The 17,342-nt window shown below is 35.4% G+C and overlaps 1 protein-coding gene across 1 annotated transcript; it reads left to right on the top strand.

The window, feature by feature from the left end:
• The first annotated feature begins 50 nt into the window (after positions 1-50).
• Positions 51-17,026, top strand: LOC138310577 (solute carrier family 23 member 2-like). The gene is made up of 11 exons (XM_069251849.1): positions 51-413; positions 839-996; positions 3,548-3,636; positions 6,552-6,670; positions 7,670-7,851; positions 9,477-9,597; positions 10,279-10,435; positions 10,912-11,165; positions 11,679-11,952; positions 12,492-12,587; positions 14,673-17,026. Exons 1-11 carry the CDS (start codon positions 246-248, stop codon positions 14,858-14,860), a joined length of 1,806 nt encoding a protein of 601 aa, XP_069107950.1. The 5' UTR covers positions 51-245; the 3' UTR covers positions 14,861-17,026.
• Positions 17,027-17,342: the final 316 nt, after the last annotated feature.

Here is a 17,342-nt window from a genome sequence, read left to right on the forward strand (position 1 = left end):
AACTCTTATGTATATATTTTTTGTCTTCAGTTAACAAGTCACGAAAACAATCTCAAATGACGTTTTGTTTCGGAATACATCTGTAATCACATTGCGTCGCATATATGATATTTAACTGATTTAACTATCGTAAGGACAGTTACAACGTTTCACCAGTAGACCAAATTTCTTTGCTATTGGACGATTCTCATAAAACAGTTTTCGTTTCGCTGAGGCAACCTTCCCGTATTTCTCTGAATGTATTTATGAAAGATTTCAACATGGATGATTTTGCGGCACCCATGGATATTAGAAAACCTGACGAAGATATTGATACAACAGTAGTTACAGAGTATGATAACAAGCCAAAACGACTTCTTTATAACATATCTGACCGTACTCCTGTGCAGATGGCCATCTTCTGTGCTTTTCAGGTACATGTAATATCAGTTATCATGTAATTTTTTAAAATCTTTTTTTTTTACTTTATTCAACGTGTTTGGTTTCGAAATATGAAACATAAAGCTTAAGGGTAATGTAATTGTTCATAATATAAATTACTGTTGTATTTGTCGACTTACTTATTTGAAAACTTTAAACATTATTTTTAAACTATTTTGTGTAACATTGTATCTCAACATGTTCGATTATTATATATATACACATTCTGAGTTGTATCTCAAAGGATTGCTTCTAAAAAGTAATATGGTTTGGATTTTTTGAAAACTTTAAATAGTATAGTTTTTTAACTATACTGTGTTTATACGTGTACACATTCACAGTTGCACCTAAAAGGTAATGCGGGTTAGATTTATCGTTGGGAATCCGTTCCAGTTTTGCTTCACTCTTTCTTTTGCAGCAAGTTCTGATAGTGCTATCATCCTCGTTAGCTGTCTCCTCCTTCGTAGCGGATGCCGCTTGCGCAAACGATTTTCCTGACATCAAGACGGATCTTTTGAGCTCGGCCATGTTCATGAGCGGTCTCACAACACTTCTAATGGTCACTATTGGCGTCAGGTAAGCTGAGTCATAAGCTCTATACCTCTGGTTCGTGAGTTCGAATCCCATGCGGGGAAACATCCACGGTACGATGCCCTAAATGGAATGAGGTACTGATTGCGTATGTACCAAAAGCAAAGTAAATTAATTCGTATGTATGTGTTAATTAGACATTTACATGATTAAACATCAGTTGTTGTTCAAGTGATGATTATCGTTTATGCTCGATGGCGCATCTTTAAATAAAGCCTCTTGTAGAAATTATATATCTATATAATGCCAGTAGGAAAATGTATATTTTATCATCAATGTTGTTAGTTAGCACAGGTAGGGCAATATCTCACGGATTAGGCAGAGTCATGTACAGGTATGCGATAAAACATTAACTCACACCTTTTTATCATTTTTTATCAAAAGGACTAAAGTACTGGTACTTACTGTGACCGTATAGTACAGGTGTAGCAAAGATAAATACCACCCAAGTCATTTTCTATTACTTCCTGTACTACAATTTATCTGAAATTAGCCCCTGTATCTCTCTATTGTTCATCCCCCATTGTTAAAATGGGATATGTTGGCTGAGTGTAAAAACGCCGTTAATAGGGCATTAAGATAATCAAACAAAAGCATATGTATGTTCTAACCTTAAATCTATTGGTTCGCGAATCGTACAAAATACGTTAATGACGCACTGTAACCATTCCTATGAGCTGAAAAGCCAGTAAATTACCACACAGTGTTGTACGAGCACTAGACGAGCCGGGATTCCATAGTATTGGTTTCATCTCTCGGGAGTCCAATCGCTCGAGGGTGATGCGTAGAGGTCTGTGACCGTTATTCTGTATTTGCATATTACAGAGTTATCTGCCCTTATAAGGTAGGTATTCATTGTGACGTCATGTGTTTGCGAGCGTAACGTCATACCTTTTGGAGGAAACGAAGATAATTGCGCACACAAAATAGTACGTCATCATAGATACCTACCCATAAGGGAGCTAACTCTGTAATATGATGAAATAAGATGGAATTGGTGTAGTCTACACATGGTCAGTATAACCAAACCTACACCCATTCTACAAGAAGATCTCCATAATATGGTAGCATGGTGTGATACATGGCTCTTGAAATTGCATCCTGGGAAATGTGTACACATGCACTTAGGAAGGACAAGTGTTAACGATTGCACGTACTATCTTGCTGATACAACTCTAAAGAAATCACAAGTGGAAAAAGACTTAGGAGTAATGATCGATAGCAATCTCGAATTCGAAAAACATATATTTGAAAAAATCAAAAGAGCAAATATGATGATGGCAATAATAAGAAGAGCATTTATAAATTTTGACAAAGAAACCTTTCTATTATAATATAAATCATAAGTGAGAACTCGTCTTGATTTCGCATGTGCTATCTGGTTTTCGCACAAAGCGAAATACATCGAAAAAATCGAAGGAGTACAAAGAAGGGCAACGAAGCTGGTCGCTGAAATTAAAAACCTTTCATACATAGACAGACTAAAATATCTACAGTTACCAACATTAGCGTTCAGGAGACAACGAGGACATATGATTGAAATTTACAAAATAACCAACGGAATGTACGATCGTGAAGCTACGGGATTTTTGAAGATGTGGAAAGATGTTTCGTCGCGGTCGGGAAAAAGAGGAAATTCTTTAAAAGTATACCCTCAACAATATAACACTGTAAAGAGAAAAAACAGTTTTTCACTACGTACTGCAGCGGTGTGGAACAACTTACCAGAGAGTGTTGTTTGTGCTAAGAACTTAAATTGTTTTAAAAATGAACTGTATAGACATTGGAAAAATATCGATCTATTTTATTATTTCAATTGACAACCTGAGGTGATATTACAATCAATAACTGTATTCATAAAGTATGTACAAAATTTGAGTCTGGTGTAGAGGATATATTATCCTGTACCAGAAATCTGTCATTAAATGTCATTTAATGTCATTAAATACTAATTCCAACTCCCAACCTATACTTGTGATGATATAGTGGGCTACAACTGCCGTTATCTGCACTCAATATATTTATTGAATATTTTCACCAAAATAAAATTTTACATTTTTTTTTTTTTTTTTTTTTTTTTTTTTGGGGGGGGTATTTTTCTGACACTGTTTTTGTTTACTTAATTCAAAATTAACCAATTTGACTGGTTGATTAAGCTTAAGACCCAAACAACTAACACATTTTTAAGATTGTCTCCATTGTATGTTGTTTGATGTCTCCTTCTTATAGACCAACTGAAAAATTGCCATATCACTGAAGCAAACTGACCGAAACCAAACAACACTCAAATTTCGACAGCGAACAAACCAATCGTCCCGCTCCCTCTATGTTTAGCGATCAACAATTATAACAAAAACTACTTTAGATATATTTTATCTGTTGGAAAGCGAAATTAAGAATGAACATTTATTTGACTGTCACTAAAAATATTTGAACTATGTTATTTTTTTCCAGAAATTATCCAGTATGACGTTTACATTCTCATGAAAAATGATGTATCAAATTGTTTTTCACACCAGTATATATTCTTCCACAGGCTGCCAGTGTTTCAGGGGTCGTGTGCAGATTATGTTATCCCTTTGATGGCCATACGCATGCTGAACAAAAACGTTTGTGATATCACAGGTTAGTGATTAAAGATGTATATTAGTTATGCTCTCACTCGGTATTTCAATTTTTAGAAATACCGATTCAATATTCATTTGCGAACTTCATTGCCTAAACGGTGCATTTTTCAGGGTGGCGTTCTCTAACCAATGTTTTTTTCTTGTTTTGATATGCACATTTGAGATGTTTTCGACATTTGTTAAAGAAATAACATATCTAATACAAAAAATCATGGACTTTTATTTTGGTCCATATGGTGCGATATAACACCATATGGACCTAAAAAGGTCCATAATTGATATATATACTACTCAAAATTTGCTAAGGATCACTTTTATTTTTCAGTAAATCAAATTCATGTAATTGTACAATATTCATAAAAATGATTAAATGATGTCTTTAACATGATTAAACACAGGCTACAGCAGAAAAACTATGGAATTTCCACGTGTGCTCGATATATTAATTGCGAAACAGAGCTACCCCCCAAAATCGCAAAAACACGGCAATGGGAGCGAAAATGAAATTCGCGTTAAAACAGTTTTCTCGTGTAATTTTCATTTCAGCATATTGTGTGACGTCCCCTAGTTTCAATAACACTGCGACATCGCCGACGCATGCTCGCAATTAAGTCCCGTTTCCGGTTTTGCTGGATGAATGCCCATTCCTCTCGAAGAACCGTTCCAAGTTCTTGCGGTGACCTTGGCTGGTAAACGCTGGAAGAAATGGATTCCTGAAGCATGACCCACACGTGCTCTATCAGATTTAGATCCGGAGAACGAGCAAGCCAGTCCATGCATTTGATAGTTTTCCCCTGAAGATAGGTGACAGTGACCCAAGCTATATATGGATGAGCGTTATCATCAATAAGGATGAATTTCAGACCGATAGCACCAGCATATGGTCTAATGTAGACATCGAGGACTTCATCGCAGTACCTCTGGGTTATCAAATTGCCGTTCGGGAAGACATGGAGATCTGTTTTACTTTGGACACTTATACCGCCCCAGACCATTACAGACCCGCCGCCATGTCGGTCGTGTTCGGAGACATTGGCTGTAGGAAATCGTTCATTTGGTAGTCTCCACATTCTAGCACGCCTGTCTGTGAAGTCGAGACAGAATCTGGACTTGTCTGTGAACAGAACAGGGCTCCAGTCTCTGATAGTCCATCTCGCATGATCGTGGGCCAATGAAAGTGTAGCCTGAGCATGCCTACCAGTCAAGGGAATCCTCTCTGCAGGTACGGAACTTCAGTCTGCATGATTATGTACAGATTGCGTAGATATTCGAGTTCCAGTGACGTTTATGAAGTCATTTCGTAGTGACGTAGCGTCACTAAACCTCTGACGACGAGCTTCAGAAGGAAACTATCGAACGCATGGACTGGCCTGCTCGTTCCCCGGATATAAATCCGATAGAGCACGTGTAGAACATGCTACAGTAATCCATTTCTTCCCGTGTTTACCATCATAGGTCACTGCAAAAACATGGAATAGCCCTGCAAGAGGAATGGGCATCCATCCAACAAAACCGGAAACGGGAATTAATTGCAAGCATGCGTCGGCGATGTCGAAGTCTTATTGAAGCTAGGAGACGTCACACAATATACTGAAATGAAAATTACACGAAAAAATTTTTTTAACACGAATTTCATTTTCGCTCTCATTGCAGTGTTTTTGTGATTTTTGGGGGTAGCTCTGTTTCGCAAGTAATGTATCGAGCACTCGTGAAAATTCCATAGTTTTCTTGTTGGAACCTGTGTTTAGACATCTTAAAGACATCATTAAAGTATTTTTATGAATATTGTACAATTAAATGAATTTGATATACTACAAAATAAAAGTGATCCTTAGCAAATTTTGAGTAGTATATATACAAGATAACGCTTACATAAGTGGATCTGAATTTCAATCGCTTTTTAAAATTGAAATGTTTAAAGTAGTTTGCTTTACTGTTAAGAGCTTCTATCTCGTGTTTTTTTCTGTATTTCGCTATGTTCGAAATTTGTTGCAAAACCCTAAAGACTATTAAAGTGACATGCTATTTCGTCTTCATTATTTTTTTTGAAAACCAACAGATTTGCTGAATTAAGAAATCACAGAAATAAATTGCCACGAAAATGTCTATATCGCGAAATAAAATATCCACAGAAACGCCCTTAGATATGAGAATGCGTTATAAATCACTGCGATTATACGTTGGTTGACAGCATAAATTGCCTCGTGAAAATTATTGACATACTCTAAAACCAACTTTTTTCCCCGTGCAATTGACTTTCGCGAATTTTGCGATTCAAATAAAATCGCGGAAGTTAAATTCTGCGAACTAGCATCTACATCAATGATACTGATAGGAATTTCCAGTCATTTTTTTTTAAATCTGCAAATCTTTTGAAATAGAAATCGCGAAATTAAGTAACCGCGAAAGAAAGTTTGTTAACAGTATTTGTAGGTTTATTAGAGACCGCACAACCAAATGGAGTCTAGTCATCTGTCACTAATTTTGAAGAATGGCATCTCGTATACCTCAGTGAATAAAAAGAAGATTTACCATCTTGCCAAACTTTCATGTGGGAGGTGCCATCTAATGTTGAATTCCGCACCAAATATTGACCGAAATATTTATGAAATTTCAATATTGATTTGACCTCACCCTGTCAGAAACACACTTGACAGAATTTTAAAATTTCTTTACATAATTTACATCTACATGTATTGCCCAACCCACACATTAAACATTTGAAACTGATGCGCCCTGAATATCCAATCAGCAGGCTCCAAAACATTCAACTCTCTATGAAATCTTGAGCCCAAAAGGGAATTTCCAGGAATCTATTTTTGGTTTGATTCTGCGGTACCCAGCGATGATTACATCTCACCCGTGTTATAGGTATAGTGGACATGTTTTATAATCTGTTAAAACATGTTACAGATCCACAGACCAACATCCATACCAATAACTCAACAACAAATGGTAGTCTACTCGAGAACAACACAACAATGGACATGATAAGCCTGAAAAGGGAACTAGCTTTTTCGAAACTGCAAGAGGTAAGATATTGGAAGACAACATTTTGCAGATGGCATCATTTCATTAAAGAGACAAACTTTTCAAAGTTAATTTTCATCTGACATGCGTGTTCAAGTTTATTAACCCAGCCAGGAGACAGAACCAAAAGCCTTCCTTACATGGCGAGCGTCTATTTGAAGGCCAAAAATAAGTGCCAAGGCAGACGATGGGAGAAAGAAAATCAGTTAGGAAGGAGGAAAAAAAGATCTGGTCCTAACTTAAGTCGTATTTTACGATCATGCAATAGGAGCAGCAGCCACAATGATATAGAACTATAGAAAGGACAAGATTATAAGACATTTTTCTTTTGTTTTCCAGAAGGTAGAATATTCCTATCCTTCATATCAAAATGAAAGAGAATGTTTCTTTCATACATCGACGTTAAATTGCAAATATGATATCCTGCCAGTTCAAGGAAAACCGCAACTGAAAGTCAATTCTCCATATATGAAAATTGCGTGATATTATATTACATCTATCTTGTTGCTTGCATCTTTTATAGTAAAACCAGCTAGTTCTCGAAAACAAAATTTGTTAAAGTCCCGACTTACCCTTATTATCAAAAACCTTATTTACTTTGTTGATAATAATAAATAATTAACTGGTTGCATAACATTGCCTCCTTTCACTATATTAATGATATAAATAACGTAACACAAAAAAACTAATTTGATGTAATCATATTATATAACCAGTTAATTATTTATTATAATTAACAAAGTTACTAAGGTTTTTGATAATAAGAGTAACTTTATATGTTGGTAATAATGAGTGATTATGATAATGAGGATGAGTTATGATGAGTTATGATGATTGTGATTAATCATTAAGTTTGAATGTCAATCACGGTGAGAATGAAAATGAGAATAGAAAATAGGGTTCATGAATAGAAGGACAATTTGCTTTTGTCTGTATATTGCTGTTGTTGTAAAATAAAACAATTACCGAATATGTTCTATACATGTGATAACACCTTACAGTTTCAGGGCTGTCTTATTGTGGTTGGATTAGTCCACTGCCTGATAGGGATGACAGGTACAGTCGGTTTTCTACTCCGGTTTATTGGGCCGATCACCGTTGTACCTACTATTTTACTCAGCGGCATATTTCTGTCAAGGGCGACGGCGAAGTTTGCTAAAGCCCACTGGGGAATATCAATTATGTAAGTTCTCCTGTTAGTGAGACCGGGGAACTATCCCGTTTTTTGCATATTGCAGAGTTAGCTCCCTTGTGAGTAGATATTGATTGTGACGTTATGTGTTTGCAAGCGTAGCGTCATACTTTTAGGAGAAAACGACGTGAATTTCGGACACAAATTTATGACGTCACAATAAACATCTACCTGCAAGAGGAGGTAACTCTGTAATATACAAAGACAAATTAATTTAAGTAAAGGTATGACTGTCTGTCTGTCTGTCCGTGTGTTGGTTTCCAGCCGATGACTTGAAAACACATTGACGGATTATCAACACTTCATAAAATTACATCGTATGTTCAAATATAGTTCGGAATTGATTTTGGGGTCAAAAACGTCAACCACAATGATTACTGTTACTAAAAATAAATTGTTCTTTTGGTTTCCAGATGAAAACGTATAAAGGGATTTTGGATTCCGTGTAAATTGTGGATTTACACGAAACTCTGAATAGTAACAAAATTTTGGATTGATAGGTTCGAGTTGATATTGAGGTTGAAAGGTCAACTAGATTAATCACTCACACTAATAAATATATGCTAAGACGTATTTTAGTGATTGTTTTAAACAAGCGACTGAACTTTGTTGAGAATATACATGCAAAGTGAAATACGAAACGGTTTTTTTTTAACATTCGATTACAATGAATTGATATGAAAATAACAGGGCCCGGCATCATAAAACTGTTCTCGGACAAATGTTTTACTCAAGTATATGATTAACATAGACTTGAGTAAAAACTTTGTCTGAGAAAGTTTAATGGTGCCAGGCCCAGATCACTGTAAAATAAACATGGGTTTGATTTATATTTCTGCGCTCTACTAATCAGATACAAAAACAACACGAAATACATGTATTATAGTCTACACATCAATATACAATATCATTTCTGCCATGTATGTAGAGGAATCATTTCAACATGTGCTGTTCTAACGCCCTGCCTACAGTGCTATTTTTTCTCAATCAAAAAAGGGAGTAGACGATTAAGTGTTTTCTTCATTTGCAAAAGTTACTTACTTTACAACATTACGATCATTGAAAAGTTTTAGCTTCTAATTTAACTCAAGATAAAAATATCAAAAGTATTTTAGTGCATGCCGGAAAAAAAATCCTCGGCACTATATTCTCATAGAATGAAGAACTGATTGTGCACCAAATGCAAAATAAATTATTAGTTCATAATTTTTGTGTAAATCAGACATATATACACGATTAAATATCAATTATTGTTAAAATTATTAGTATCGTCAATGCTCTGTTGGCTGTGGAGCATTTTTAACTACTAAAGACAATCGATAAAATAAAGAAGAACGAGAATGGAATGACTTATGGTGCATTGTGATGTTTTAACGTAGACGTTGAAGAAGGTAATTTGTTCTATACTTTGTATTTACATATTAAAGGTTTGCTACAATTATTTGCATATTTCATCAATCAGATTTCAATTCAGATTCCTATTCGCATTTCATTTCATAGTGATATTTTACTCTGAATACGTATGTTATATGGAATATTATGTATGATAATATTATTGAGACGGAACAAAGATCCTGTAATACATCTAAGTTATGTTTTTCGGTTTGAATTATCAGAACAGCAGGGACGGCCATTCTTTTATCACTTTACCTGGGACATAAGAAGATGCCATGGCCGGCCTGGTCAAAACGGAGAGGGTTCTATTGGTATTGGTACCCATTTCACCAAGTATTCTCGGTACGTGGTAAAAGTGTCCTTTGGCAACAGTTAGTTTGAAAGATTAGAAACAATTATCATCAACGTGTCGTCAAAATGATCTTCATTGACATCTTGATGACGTCGTTGCCTGAAGCAATCCCAGTTACCAGTTTAAAAAAAGATTGCTTGATGTGCAAATATTTGCAGTATTATCAATGACATATATTATGGCAGTTTTATGTAGTATATTGTACATAATCGTAAAGTTATATGTGACTGGGCGAACATTTTGACATGCTGTTTTCAATAATTCCTTAAAAACCACCAGGTTTGATATAAATAAAGCTGTGAGAATCATTGAAATGGACAGAGAAACATATATGATGCCTTACAAACACTAGTTACAACATAGAATGTATACACTGTAGAATTCTTGTTTTTTATGCCTTATGTATTTTTTAATATGAAATGAAATTGTAAATTTAATGTTTTTGGCATTACTGCCAGACATCATTTTCAGCTTTTATTTGTACTTGTAAAATGAAAACCTATCAATTGTAAAAATTCTAATTCCCAAAATGTTTGTGATTTATAATATGAAATATCATAAACTCATCTTGATTCTTGAGCATGACAATTACGGCAAATACAAATTTAATATAATCTTGATGTGATCAAAGAATAAGATAACCACATAGTATATTTTGTATCTATTTGCAGATTTTGATCGGCATAATGGTTGGATGGGGGTTATCGGCCATTTTGACTCTGACGGGTACATTGCCGGATGATCCTGCTAATTACCAATACGTGGCTCGTATAGATGCACGCTCGGGGATCATCAACAGTGCCACCTGGTTTAAAATGCCTTACCCAAGTTGGTATTTTAATACTATTAATATGTTTGCGCTCTTTCGTTATAACGAACATATATGGACCATCAAAATAATTTCGTTATAAACATAGTTCGCTTTATAAATATTGCAAACATCGTATAAGAACCTTGACAGGGAATGAAAAATTGCTTCGTTATAACCATGAATTCGTTGTAAGTGTGTTTATTATACGTATTTTTACTGTAATTGTTCCTGTGGTTTTTTCCAGCTGGCTTAATTATCATTAATTTCGGTAGATCGAGTGCGATTCCATGTGCAGAAGTCGATTTGTAAATTACCGGCATAGTTTTCTGACATAGCATAAATATCGGCACAACACACATCAACTTCACTAGCCAATGCAATAAACTAAGTTAACGATCACTTAAAAAACATCGCATTGGAAATTAACATGTGGTAAAATGGAAAGTTCTTTGAACAATATCAGTTATATCAGTTTGATTTTCACAAATTCCAGATCAATTTGGACCGCCATCTTTCAATGCTGGTATTTTCATTGCCTTTCTCATCGCCACCGTAACTTCAATCTTGGACTCGATTGGAGACTACTACGCATGCGCCAGAGTGTGTGACGTACCTCCCCCTCCACGACATGCAGTAAACAGGGGGATAGCTATCGAAGGGTTCGGCAGTATTCTCTCTGGCATGATTGGTTGTGGACACGCAACAACAACTTCCGGTGGTAACATAGGGGCAATAGGAGTCACAAGGGTCAGTGGCTTGAGATATCAAATGAATACGTTATTGTAGGATTAAGTGTTGTGTTACCATGTCATAATTGCGATATTATACTTTATTATGAATAGACACATTTGGATGTGGTAACGTATATGGACTAATAGAACTTCAGCCTCCAGAGGCGTTGCAATCCTAGCTAATAAAAAACTCTAGATTTCAAATTCCAGAAAAGATAAGAGATAACGATTGATGACTACTAGAATGTATAATCGATAATGATGATATGAAATTGTTTGGAAAATTGATTATTCTCTGCTTCTGACTTATATAGGTATCAGTGTTCTTGTACAGAAAAAAATACCTATGCAATATAACAATGTAATTATCAAAATGTTAGTGATTTGTTGTGGTAAATAACATATTAAAAGTTTCCCTTATTCGTATTTATAAACATTACGGCATATATAACTGTCAAGTCCATTAAACCTCCTTTTTTAAAACAACACTTTACAAAGAAAATTCACTAAAGGAATATATTGATTACAGGTAGCAAGTAGAAACGTGTTTTGGTGGGTGTCCCTCATATACATGGTGTTTGGACTTGTTGGGAAGGTCTCGGCAATCTTCATTAGCATCCCTCTGCCTGTCCTAGGCGGCGCTATGATCATTATGTTCGGGATGCTAAATGGGATCATCCTCTCTAACCTACAAGTAGTGTCCCTCTCGTCGACTCGAAACCTGGCGATAATCGGGACTAGTATTCTTGTTGGCCTGATGATACCTTACTGGGTTGAAGCTTATCCTGACGATGTTAATATTGGTTTGTATTGATTGTCTTCCCTTCAGAGAATTATAAATTAGAAAATGAGTCGGTATAAATGTAATCTGGTTTTGTGTAAAGCCCGTGCCGGTATCCCGATGCATATCACATGATTAATCCCTGTGTGTCGTTGTCCGGTGCATGGGACAACGTTTTACTCAAATATTTGACATTATGCTGTGTTAACGATTTCATATATAACTGTTAAAACCTCTTTGTCAAAAGTGCAAACAAAGTCATAAATAATGTACGTATATTCCATGGAAATAACATGGTAAATATTTAATAAATGTACATAGCTATATTTACAAAGATATCCTAAAAAAATATTTTAAATCGTTTACATATTTTGCATTTATAAACTTATTTCACGTTCATTATTTGATGTTTTTCATAATGACCCAGCTTATCGACAATAGAGACAGCATTATCGGTTCATTGTCAATACAGACATAATTAATTAATCAAAATTGAAAATAATGTATACATGTACCTTCTGATATGACATTTCATTAAGTTCCTTATGTTTATCTTTCTAGGGAATCCCTACTTCAACAATATTCTGAAAACCCTCCTGGTAAATCCCAATTTGTGCGGTGGACTGACTGCGTGTTTTCTTGATAACACAGTTCCAGGTATGGTTGCTATGAGAGCTTGTGAAGGGGAATTTCACATTTCAATTCTGATCTGATCATCAGATACCGCAAACTAAATTTCTATCGCGAACTATTTTATTTGCGAATTTCGCGATCAAGGTTAATTCGCGAAGGTTTATCTCCACGAATTTTTATCCTCCAAAAGTTTTCCTCGACTAAATTCAGTGGTATTTCCATTCAAATTTCGTAATCTTAATTTCCGCGAAAATATATTTTAAATCGAAAATGCGAAATTTTGTTTGCGCGAAAGAAAGTTGATTTACATAAGGATACCTTTCACTTCACCTATATTTGACTCCAATTTTCAAGAACACTTTCTCCTCATGGACATTTTTTTCTCCTTGTTACAGACGACTTTATTCTCCCATACGTGACAGGGTTATAACGCGGTTGCTAGGGAAAAGATATATCTGTCCTTTACCGGGGTAGGGAAAAGACAGCTCACACGCGCTAGATAATGACGTGAAGTTATCATTACATGCGGTGTCTATTGTCGACGCCGTCATTGATTTTGACGCATTGCGACATTTCTATGATGGCTCTTTGGAAATATTTCTATATAACTGTATTTTCAACATGTTTCGTGTAAGTATGGGAGAAGAAGAATCAAACATGGTCTGTCAGGTGGACAGGGATACCTCAACCTTCGTGAAAGATTTTGGCCGTCAACCCTCGGCATGCTTCGGGTTGACCAGCCATAATCTTTCACTCGGGTTGCAATATCCCTGTCCACCTGACAGACCCATGGACGATTTTATTAGTCCTTGGTGTCTTGATTTTAAATATTCATTTTTGTCATTGAGATATTCCAGCTGTCTCTCTCAGTACACCGCTGTAGTGAATACTGCAAATAGTGGCAGACAGTATCGAATGGAGACTCAGTAATATCAATATCAAGGAAAGAAATGCACATGAATCACACACAAAAAGAACCACTACCTTTCCGAAATAAAAAAAAGCTTAACAAGAGGCCCTAGGGCCTCAGGTGACAACCATGGCAAAAATCATTTAAGAAATTAATTAGATAAAGTGTCATGGTAGCCATCTTCAATTTAGGATCAACCAGAGATGTAACAACACTTTGTCGGGACCATGTCAGGATCATTTCATGAAAGTTACAGCCAAATGGCACCGGTAAAACTTGAAAAGAAGTTCAAAATGTGTTTTCAAGATGGTGGCTATGATGGCATTTGGATCAACACGAAAAATATCAACACTTTGTCGGGACCATGTCATGATCATTTCATGCAAGTATCAGCCAAATCGCATCGGTACAACTTTAGAAGAAGTTCAAAATGTGTTTTCAAAATGGCGGCTGTGACGGCCATCTTAGATTTTGGATCAACTCGAAAAATAACGACACGTTGCCGGGACAATATAAGGATCATTTCATGCAAGTTTCAGTCAAATCGCACTGGTAGAACTTGATAAGAAGTTCAAAATATGTTTTCAAGATGGCGGCTGTGGCGGTCATCTTAGATTTCGGATTAACCTTAAAAATAAGTAAGTTTCAGCTAAATCGCACATGTAGAACATGAGAAGAAGTTCAAAAATGTGGAAAGTTAACGTTCTGCGTACGGTGGACGGCGGACGACGACGAACGAAACATGATGACTATAGTTCATCCTGACCCTTCGGGTCAGATGACCTAAAAACAATAATAACATCTGAAAATTAATATCGATAGTCTAAGATAATGTTCAAACGCGAAACAAATGCTAGATTTCCTAGAATTTCATGTTAATCAAACAGTTCAGAAGTTGATGAGAAGTGTGGAATTAACGTTTTAATTATAACATTTGCTACTCCACATAATTATCAATGTTATTTACATTCCCTTTTGTGAAATTAAAAGCTGTTTTGGAAAGGTAATGGGCCTTTAGCGATATATTTATGGAAGACAACCTTATATATTTCCGTGGTAATTATAGCCTAATGCAAACATTCATGTCGAAAATACTTCAAATTGAACTTGTTGAATGTCACATTGTGATTCTTAGGTTTAGTTGATTTGACTTTGCTCCCTTTTCCAAGAATGTATATGAATGTCTATGGTATTTCTAGGTACATTAAATGAGAGAGGTATCACAGCCTGGCAGGATCCCGACGAAGGAGCCAAAATGCATCAGTACAGCGAAGGGCTGCATGTATACAACCCTCTGATTCCTAGGCGATGGATGACATTCAGGCTGTTCAAGTACATCCCATTTTGTTTGTACAACCCGAAGTATTCGGAGAGCGGTTCCATATAATACAGAAATGAATATTGATAGACCTGAATAGTGTTTTTCATGTTATAAAGATAACTCAACAATATGAGTGTACCCTTAATAAACTGTAAAGCTATAATGTGTATTTATGTTATACAACTACATTATTGTGACACGAATGAAGTTAATAAAGTGTTTGGATACATTATTGCTGCGCCGCTCTAGGCGTAGCAGTTTGTTTCATAAGAAATCCACGCCATCTTTCTGTTTCGTGAAGGATAGTCATGTAGCAAGAAGTTTGAATCAGAAGCTTGATCCGTGTGTTTCAAGCATTGCCTATTGATCAAATATTAAAACGAAATACGTAAACAGACTTGAATATGTCCGGATTCGGACGACATGTTCCTAATTTACAATGAATCATGGTCACGCAGCGCTTGCATCTGCTGATATTTAAATGTAGAACAAGTATTCATGATTAAGCTATTATGAATTTGGATTTTCCCAAAAATAACCAAACATTTTTAAGGAACCTGGTTCAATTTACAGATGGAAAAATTATATCTGTAGTAGTATACTATATTGTAGACATTATTTTTACATTTCTTAACAGAACACCATCGTGTAACAATAATATATTAGACGGAACATGGAACATTTACATGTACAAATACGGAATGCGGAATGACAGTAAATTGCGGAATGAAAACGGAACATATAAAAGAAGACAGAAGCATATTAAATAAAATGCAAATTATGAAACGGTTTCCTACAGAGCATTTCAAATTGCTAAGCAATACAATCGCATAAAATTCTAAATTCTTTCCAACCAAACAAATAAGCTTCCGCGTAGCCCATTTAGCTTTTTGGAAAGCCAATATGAATAGAAGCAGATACAAAAGATCAAAATACAAAATATCCCAGCAATATTTTGAAACTTGAGGTGACAACCTTTTCTAATTTTGCTAAAGCATAATGGTTTTTCATTAATTTCGTTACAAAGCAACCGAAAATGGGAAGTTTTACAAAAAATACTGAAATTACTGCACGTAACCGGTTTTTATATGACTTTAAAGTCAGAAGTGTTGGACATAACAATTGTTTTATAATTCTAACTTGGTCTTTACAGTTATTTCCAATAACTATCAATAGCATTTTCCGAGGTATAATCAAGAATGCTTTGAACTGATGTATTGAATTTGAATCTACTTTTTTTGTTGCAGTTGCCTATTTTTCTTTAGTAAGTGCATATGTAATTCAGAATATGTACTGCAATCTGCTTTGATAATGTCGCTCTAACGAAAATGTTGTCAAAATCAGTTTGAACCAAAACACGAAAAAAACGAAATGGCGTTTTGATGTTAGCGTAGCAGCCACATAAGGTTTTGCTTATAAACGCGAAATAGATCTGAAGACTTATTTCTTCATAGTCAAATATTTTGTGTTCTTGTACGGAGGGTAGGTAATTGTTTGCATGGTGTGTGTATGTCTATTTTGAATGATACTGTTCGGATACCTGTAGTGTTTTTTTAGAAACCTATATGTGATCTTTTAATCTATTGTTCGCTTAGAAGCTCACAGAATTATTCTCCAATCAGATGTTAAATATATTTAGGTGAGATTAGTGACCGTATACACAAACTGACGTAACTATGGAATTCCCCGAACATTCCCGAGGAAAGCCCTCCGGTTGTAGCCCCGACAGGTGGTTCATTTTGTTGTTTATTACAATGCTTGTAAAACATAATCTGTTTTGATGTCCAATACATATTGAATTGGATCTGATAACAACTCTTTATTGTATCAATCTGATTAAAATACAGATCCTTATTAACACTACTTTTGATAAGAGCATCTGAGAAAATCCCATAAGGGGTCATGTCCAGGTGACCTTTGAAAATGGCCAATCAAATTGCTGCTTGCAAAATTTTGACAGTGAATTTCAGGGGACGACATTGTTTGAAAAACTGTCAGAATTATTTTAGTTAACGTAGTCATCTCGCCCAAAGAGCCAAAGAAAGCTTATTATGTATGTTTACTGGGACGAAATATCGTTTTCAATTGATATAACAAGGTGTAGAATATGGATTTGATTTGAATTCCACGTGATATATCCTATGGAATTTTGTCAGATCCTCTATTTAACAGTCTTGAGAGCAATATAAGACTAAAAACGTCTTTGAGTGTATCATAAATCCAAAGAAAATCTTTCATCTGTGATTTTTTTTTTTAGATTATCATATATCGCAAAATCTTACCGCAGCGTGAACTAAAAGTAGTCCGATCTTGCACTGGGTTTGTATTCACACGCAATTGCAATTATGCTAATTTGAACGCAACTCCCCTCCCATTGACTATATAAGGGCATATGTAAGTATGTCCACATATAGAAAGAAGGTCCATCGAATCACAGACAGATAAAGATAGAATATCTTTATTTTCAACACAAGGTTAACACAGAATGATATCGCTCAATGTGATTGAAGAACTCAGGTATATGTATTTGTGTTTATATATGAGAACA

Source organism: Argopecten irradians, chromosome 16 (assembly GCF_041381155.1).
Source record: "Argopecten irradians isolate NY chromosome 16, Ai_NY, whole genome shotgun sequence".
In the NCBI taxonomy this organism is placed as follows: domain Eukaryota; kingdom Metazoa; phylum Mollusca; class Bivalvia; order Pectinida; family Pectinidae; genus Argopecten; species Argopecten irradians.

Bases quoted from the DNA above. Each gene is read 5' to 3' on its own strand.
- LOC138310577 (XM_069251849.1), top strand. From the start codon at position 246: ATGAAAGATTTCAACATGGATGATTTTGCGGCACCCATGGATATTAGA. The intron at 997-3,547 runs GTAAGCTGAGTC...ATTCTTCCACAG, and splicing joins ATGGTCACTATTGGCGTCAG to GCTGCCAGTGTTTCAGGGGT. The intron at 11,953-12,491 runs GTTTGTATTGAT...TTATCTTTCTAG, and splicing joins TCCTGACGATGTTAATATTG to GGAATCCCTACTTCAACAAT.